The 8,328-nt window shown below is 49.9% G+C and overlaps 1 protein-coding gene across 2 annotated transcripts in view; it reads left to right on the top strand.

Annotated features, from left to right (window-relative positions):
- cdin1 (CDAN1 interacting nuclease 1) overlaps positions 1-8,328 on the top strand; it is a 63,410-nt gene that overhangs the window by 20,815 nt on the left and 34,267 nt on the right. For both annotated transcript variants that reach the window (XM_076995688.1, XM_076995689.1), the window contains exon 6: positions 2,529-2,601. In XM_076995688.1, the coding sequence (XP_076851803.1) occupies positions 2,529-2,601 (73 nt within the window). The remainder of the gene's footprint in view (positions 1-2,528; positions 2,602-8,328) is intronic.

The following is an 8,328-nucleotide window of genomic DNA, read 5'->3' as shown; positions in this document are numbered from 1 at the left end:
ATACTCATAGTCATATATACTACTATATACTCATAGTCATATATAATACTATATACTCATACTCGTATATACAACTATATACTCATATATACTACTATATACTCATACTCGTATATATGACTATAAGTTGTTTGCATATAGTTTTGGCTCCAGTTTAATCAAGTGGCCTTGAGGTTCTCAGATGGTTCTTCAGTTGTGGATGATGAATGCACAGAGAGGTCCAGGAGTTTATAAGAGTTACTCACACATTGTAACCAAGTCCTGGGGTTCAGCATTACAATGAGTTTGTGATTAATATGAAAATTAGGAGAATGCAAGCAGCTGAACCAATCAGGGAGAGCTTCTTCAGGCCACTTCACCTTTCCTAAGGTGGCCATTTTTCAAGTGGGCGAGTCCTGATGTTACCGCAGTAGCCACGCTAACCACATTTCAGTCTGTGTGTATGTGTGTGTATGTGTGTGTGTGTGTGTGTGTGTGTGTGTGTGTGTGTGTGTGTGTGTGTGTGTGTCTGGGAGTGGGCGGTGTTTCTGCACATCTCTGTGCGTGCATGTGTGTGGGGGGGAAAAAAAGGAGGGAAGACGGAGGGAAAGAAGCACAGATAGTGTATGAGAGGGAGGAAGACACCTGCAGGGTGCAGCAGGCCAACACTCCCTTGCAGATAGCAAAGCCTAATGAAGATGAATTCTGTCTCCTCGCCGCCATAATAATTACAGACGCGCTCGGTCTCCGCCGCGGCTGCGTTCTCCGTGCCGAGTGGCGGCGGGTGGGAGCCGGCGGCTGTGCCAGGAGATGCGTGTGCCGGGCGTGTGCTGCTCGGAGCCGCTGCAGGGGGTCACACAACAGAGGAAGCACTCTGGTGCAGCTCTGTGCCGAGCACAGATCCACTCTCGGGGCCCCAATTATGCTAACAAGAACGAGAAAAGTTTCCTAGCAAACGATGTTTTCCCGGTTTCACAACAAAGAGAGGGAAAACGGCCCCCGTGTTTAATGAAGCAACGGAGGAGGGGCAACGTCTCTAATGTTAATTCTGCAACCTTTCATTCCCCCAAGTGCTTTTTGGCCAAATGCACGCTACTGTTGTTTTTGGTTTGTTTTCTTTTCTCTCTCTCCGCTGTGTGTTTGCTCCAACTGTGTTTTTGTGCTAATTATTTTCAACGCTACATCGTACACTCCAAGCACCCCTAGAAACGAGCGATTGAGACCCATTAATTACCTTCCGGCCCGACATGGGGGGGGGGGGGGGGTGAGTCAGCGTGGAGGAGGTGGAGGAGGAGATGCAGGGTGGGAGACAGAGCTGGTTGGGGTTGATGTCAGGCTCTGCTGGCAGACGGGTTTAAACTGAGCCGTAGGTGCCGTGTGTCAAGCGCAGTCTTGATCTCCCAGACGCCTCTTGCTCCTTTCAAGGTGGGGTTTTTTTTTTTTTTACCTTCAAAGAGCTGCTTGGCTCCTTCCTTCCTCACCAGCTTGGAGTGGGGAGTGGCTTCCGTAGCCCTGCCCCCAGCCCCGGCCTGGTCTATACCAGTCTGCCTCGTTATGGCAGAGTCTGCAGTCCACTTCTCCTGTGCTAGAATGGTGTGTGTGTGTGTGTGTGTGTGTGTGTGTGTGTGTGTGTGTGTGTGTGTGTGTGTGTGTGTGTGTGTATGTGTGTGTGCAAAGTTCAATTTAACATCATGGCTTTTGGGTGTGTGATGTCCTACGAAGGTCATCCGTTATGTCCGGGTGTGAAGGTGTGAATCAGAGCGTGTTGAGCTCCAGGGCTGGGTGAAACGCTGTTGTATGACTGCTTTGCCTTACAGTGCATTTAAAACATTGGTGTGTACTTGATATGGTGCACATTGTCGTCCATTGTTTCGACTAAACTTGTATTAGTTTGAAAATGTGAGTGCCGTGATGTCAGTAAGCCACTGTAACACGCAGCACAACACTCGTTTGTAACTCGTATGAAATTGGAGTGTTGACAGTGTCCTCACATGCAGCATAACGGGTGATATCAGCATTTCTGTACAGTCAATAATAAAAATGTATTAAAACTATTTTTAAGAGATGCAAACTTTGCAAACTTTGAATTGTTGTGCTTGTGACCTAAAATACACCTGCATGTTGAGTGAGTGTTGGGGCGTATACGGTGGCGTATACGGTGGCGTATACGGTGGCGTATACGGTGGCGTATACGGGGGCGTATACGGGGGCGGCGTATACGGGGGCGTATACGGGGGGCGTATACGGTGGCGTATACGGGGGCGTATACGGGGGCGTATACGGTGGCGTATACGGTGGCGTATACGGGGGCGTATACGGGGGCGTATACGGGGGCGTATACGGTGGCGTATACGGGGGCGTATACGGGGGGCGTATACGGGGGCGGCGTATACGGGGGCGGCGTATACGGTGGCGGCGTATACGGGGGCGTATACGGGGGCGTATACGGTGGCGTATACGGTGGCGTATACGGGGGCGTATACGGTGGCGTATACGGGGGCGTATACGTACAAGAACAGTGTGGGAATGCTGTGTGGTCCTGTTTCCAGGTGGATCTCTCCCCATCTCTCCTGGCCCGACTGCTGGTGGAACGCTTCCTGGAGGAGAAGGAGGGTGCAGTGTGTGAGTTGAAGTTTTAGCACACGCACACACACACACACACACACACACACACACACTCCTAATGAGAGATGCACAGGGCATTGGCAGTACTACCTGCGGCACATGACTGACAATTAAGTGTTGTGCAGCCCACCCAGGACTAAACTGCAGTTTAGATCAATGGCACTTCATTTCATCAGGGGTGTTTACGGCCCCTGCGCCGGGCCCACGGCTGCCTCTTCTCCCTGACACTCCGGACCGAGGGGAACGTTTGAGAAAACCTTGTTTTCTAGAAGCTTCCAGTGAACATGGAGAAAGGTGTGTGTTGTTGGACACGGGTGACGAAGAGGTGTGTTTTCTTAATGAGGTGTCATTTCTCTCTTCCCTGTTAGAGATGCAGAGACCCTTTATTTTTATCATTTCACTGAGAGTATTAGTGACTGAGCAGAAATCCTGTTATTGTGTGAGGTTTTGTGACCTTAAGGTGAAAAGTAGACAGCATCTCTCTTGGAGGCAAATTATGGATATTAAAAGTAAAAAAAATAAAAACATGAATTAGAAGTTAGATTTTATACAGAGTGTGTGTGTATAGACCAGTACTGTGGAGTCTGGGAGTCGTTTCCTACAGGAAATAACAGAGTTTTTTTAACTGTAAGATTACAGTGGTTTAGAATGTGTTTACAATGCTGTGTTGACCACAAACAATTTATTGCTATTCCAGCTAAAGCAATTGCAGTCTGTTTTACATACAGGACTGTAGAGTGTGAGGAAAGGCCCAGAGATTTGCCCCGCCCCTCCATTGTCCTCCGCTTAGCCCCGCCTCTTCGGGATCCTCCGCTTAGCCCCGCCTCTCCGGCGTCCTCTGCTTAGCCCCGCCTCTCCAGTGTCCTCCGCTTTGCCCCGCCTCTCCCCTTTTTCAAGGGCTTTTTTTGCACTTTGATGTCAGTATAGTTTGACATCCTATTTCTTTCTTTGAGCATTCATTAAAATGCATTTGCAGTGGTATCCACACTCTACTTCCTCATATTCTTATCTCTCCTCCTTCCCTCTCTCTCTCTCTCTCTCTCTCTCTCTCCCCCTCCCCCTCCCCCTTTCCATTTTTCAGATACTGTAAATGTGTATATGGCACACACACACACACCATACACACAGACACTGTATCACTCCGGCAGACACATGCACAAAACCAGGAGTTGGCGCTTTATGAGAGAATCACACGGTGTCAAAACCGTGCGCCTCCGATTTAATCAAGAAAGAGATTAAAGTGGATGTGTGTTATTTTCAACTCGGCCACAGCACAGCCATTTGTCAAAGTCAAGCCTGTGATTGCTTTGGACCCGCTGTTATCCACCGCTTGTCAAAATAGTAGTCCTGCTAGTGGGGAGAACAGGGCCGTGTTCCAGGCTTTTTCTTCTCCTCTTTCAGGGAAGCGCTTCGAGGGTGTAGCCTCAGATGGTCTGTAGACCTCCCCTAGACAGCTCAGAGGGAAACAGCTGTTGTGATCCACACTTCAGGGGAAAAGGCGTGTTTCAGGATTGGTATACGCGGACTCAGTTGATGTCCAGTGTGTCCTTACCAGACTGTTCACTTGCCAAGCTCCTTTCTAAGTTATGGCAGTAGCATGTTTTTTATTTGATTTGCAGCTTTTTAGCTGTATATCAGGTGTTGGTGACCGTTGCGTTCACATTTAACGGGGCCCTGCTGGTTGTCTGGTGACAGGGACTTTTATTCTAACATCAGTACTCTGTCCACCACCCCCCTTCCCAGCTTCCCAGTGGGTGACCTGGCTGGCCTTTGGCACTGAAATTCAGAGCACATGGGCTTCACGGTCAAATCTTTGAATCTCCCTGTGTGTATATTAGAGTTTTGTAATGTGTTTCCATTATGAAGCAATGCAAGGATAATTGTCTTTGGTGGCAATTAGCTAACAGGTTTGTTCAGTGCTATTGGCAAGCACATCCATCATTCCCCACCCCCGCACGCCCGGACCTGACGTGTGCGCACGGGCACGTGTGTGTGTGTGTGTGTGTGTGTGTCCGTCTGTCTAGTGGACTGCATGGATCAATAAGCTTCTATATAAGGGGCCTTGCATGTATGTGAGTGAGTGACTTGCCGTTACTTTCCACCATCGTTTTCATTCTCCTTCTTTCCCCTTTTGCATTTAAGGGACATAGAAATTGTACCTCTGGGACTGTGGAATATATATACAATCACTGGCTTAGAATCAATAAAGAGTTTTAAATTGTTTCTGGTCTCTTCCTGGCCCGTTTGTTGTGAGTGTGTGATTTCCCCAGACCGCCAGGGCAGCGTGCTCACTGGCAGCAGCAGGATTGGTTGGCCGTGCATGTAAATAAATCAATACATTCAGAGCAGCTTCATCATGTATTGAATATGATATCAACATCCATAATGCTTCCTTTCTGCCAAGAAGAGAGCCTGGGGACAGGGAGGGGCTAAAGGGGGGAGGGGCTAAGTGGGGAGGGGCTAAAGGGGGGCAGCCTGGTTTAAGGAAGCCAGCTTAAAGTGCATTGCCCGTTATGAGCAAAGCAAGGGCTTTGAGCAAAGTCTTTGTTTATTGTCTTGATGTCGCAGTGAAAACACGAGAGACATGTAACCGTTGGGCGGCAGAAATATCGAAATGTTCAAAGGAGATAAAACTGGATTTTGCGTTCCATGTTAACTTAGCAGGACTTGTTTACGGAGTCTGTGAAATGCACGTTCCTCTTAAACAGTGTAAGTGCAGTTATTCAAGATCCCTCGAGTCCTGTGATGGCGTGTCTGACACTAATGATGTGAGCGCCGGTCCTGTTTCTTTATGTACCTCTTGACTCATGGTTGCTCATTTCGTTATTGCTGTCCAGTGGTGGTAGAGCAGCCTACATGGAAAGTCACCTGCTAATGGAGTCATTTTTAGTCTCCTTCTCTCTCTTTCTCTCTATCTGTCTCTCCCCCCCTCTCTCTCTCTCTCCCTCCCTTCCTCTCTCTCTCTCTCGTTGCTCTTCCCACTTCTCATGCCACTTCCCTCTTGCTGTACCCTCCTGACATGATTTGAAGTGCTGCTAGATTTAGATACACTTTTTTGAGCAGGCAATTTTGTCAGATGTTTGACCTTTCCCATTTTCCCAAGGCCTTATGTGAGATTAGATCTCTCCTGCAGCCTTCCTAACAATGAGATTGGACTTGTTTAAGATTTATCGTCATATCACGTTTGGTCACCTCAGCGTCCCCGTCGGGAGGCCTGTTGTCATGGGCACGCTTTGGGACACCGCCGCCCTCTCCAGTGGGCGGAGAAATAGAAGTTTCAGTTCTGGTGCATGGCATTATGCAGCAATAGAGACCCTACCTGTGTCTCGACTCTAATCTCTGAGAAGAGCTCATGGTAGATTGGTCCAGGCCCTGCATAATGAAATCAGCAGCCTCCTCATTAGCATTGGAGGCGGGGAGAAGCAGAAAGCCCCGCCCACTGCAGCCCGGCTGGGTGGAGGGATGCAGATGAGCGGCGGGCGGCTTGACAGGTGCGCTAATTACTAGAGATGGAGCGGGGAAGTTGGCGAAGCTCCGCCCCCTGGACCGGGTTGTTCACCTCCATCTCCTACGTCTCTGGTGCAGCAAAATCTGTTCTGGCCCGATAACCCTGCTGGGAGCTGCCCCCTCTCACACCAGCTCAGAGACCACACCAGCTCCACCCTGGAGCCCCCAGACACCGCATACAAGATGGAGGAGAGAGAGCGTCAACACACACACACACACACACACACACACACACACACACACACACACACAAAACCAGCACCAAGAGAGCAAAAGGGAGGATAGATTTAAAAGAAGTAAATTGGAAAATCAAATGAGGGCTTTAGGCAGGCAGCGAGACTTGCAGAGCCGTCCGCCGGGGTCGCCGAGCCTCATCCATCATGTCCCACAAGTAGTCAATTCCTCTAGTATCTGTAAATGTTTTCAGATATTAGCCAATTTATATGCTCCGAGATTCATCATGGAAAATCAGCTTGAGCAGCGTGTGGTATCAGGGCCCGTCTCTCCCCCAGCGCCGTGAGCTTTGATGTACGAGCTCGGCTGAAACACACCGGCTTGAGCGGCGGAACTGCGGGTGGGGGGGGAGGGGGGGGGGTGCATCGTCGTGGGGGGGGGCAGAGAAAAAACGCGGGTTATTTTAATTAATAAACAAACTTGCATAGGAGCTCATCAGTGTCAGGGGCAATAATGCTCGTCATCCATTATTGTTTATTAAGGTCCTCCCTCAACAAATGCTGCTTCCTAATGAGGTTTCAATTTTTTTGATTTAGATAATGACTTTTTCATCCTGGTGGAGAAGAGGGAGGAGATGTAAACGATAGGCCTGCAGGGGGCGCTGAATCATACGGGGGTTAGGCACGTTCCTTCCGCCCCATCCATCATTCCATCACAGCCCGGTGAAGGTGCTCGTGTTCCTGCATGCGTTCTCCCTTTGGTAAACACGGGGACCCGTGTTCATGTACCGGTCCCGGAGGAGTAGACGCGTCCCTCTTTAGCACCGCCCCCCCTCCCCCAGCCCCCCCCCCACCACCACCGCACGCTTCCTCTGATAAGGATACCTCAGTCACAATTTATGCCGACGCGGGACAATCACAATAAATTTTGTGTGTGTTTACAGTGCTCTGTTGTGTGTTGTTAAGTCGTTCTGCGGGGCTCTGTGTGTGTGTGTGTGTGTGCACGTGTGTGTCGGTGGGGCGCGCGCGGGCGTGTTTTGAGCGTGTGCGTAAGGCGGAGGCATCTTTAATAAATGTCTGCTGATGTGGGAGAGGCTGCACTGGAGCGAGGACGCCGGGCCCTGTTGTTATTTACTGGGCTGTTTGGGCTCGGCGACAGATCCACGACTGCAAATGGCATTAGGCCCCGTGATGAATGAGCATTAGGCTAAACTCATTTTAAAAGCAGCCTGATTTATTAGCGCGCGGCTCTTCCGTTTTCATCAGGTCAGCGCACGGCTGAAGCCTCACAATGTCAGCTCCAAGGTCCCCTCGCCACAATTATTTTTAACCCCATCCATCAGAAAACGGGGACTGGGGGGGGGGGGGGGGGTCACTTATCATGTCCCGCACAAAAGAGAAAACATCAGGCAAATGAAAAGGCCGCATGGAGTCCGTGAGCGATACGCCACGCGTGTGAGGCACCAAAATTTGATGGTGGTCAACCTCCAATTATGAGCGCTAGTAAGACAAGAGCTTTAATGGCTGCTGTTTGCCTTGAGGGAGGTTTATTACAGGCTTCTGTTTTGCAGGAGCAGCGTCAAATCTATAAAACTACCATTAGGAGGGGAAAAATCAATCAAAATGCCATTAAAGTGGAATAAGTTGCCAATATTGCTGATGTGGTTGTGGGTCCTTTGATTTTCTTTCAGATTATTAGGCCCAGTCGAGTAGTGACTTTGTTAAGGGAAACGAGTGTTGTTGGGAGTAATATGTCTCCCAGCTTCATAAAGTTTGCTGCCTCATATTTCCCGCTTTATTGATTATCCATTATCATTTGTCACGAGGTGTCCTAACTCAGGGGGAAAATATAACCCTTTTCCTTCAGCGCCGAGCGTCAGTGGGGCCCGTATAGATCCGCCTTGCGGAGGGCACTGATCTGGAGAAAAACGAGTGGTGGCCTGGGGGCCCACCCACATCCGACGGGTCCCCTGGGGGGGGGGGGGGGGGGGGGGGGGGGGGGCAGACTCCTCCTCACGGCCGGACCCCCGCACCCGCTTAGACG

Source organism: Brachyhypopomus gauderio, unplaced genomic scaffold (genome assembly GCF_052324685.1).
Source record: "Brachyhypopomus gauderio isolate BG-103 unplaced genomic scaffold, BGAUD_0.2 sc229, whole genome shotgun sequence".
In the NCBI taxonomy this organism is placed as follows: Eukaryota; Metazoa; Chordata; class Actinopteri; order Gymnotiformes; family Hypopomidae; genus Brachyhypopomus; species Brachyhypopomus gauderio.
Note: the sequence above shows the minus strand (reverse complement) of the source record. Positions and strands in the feature narration are given on the sequence as shown.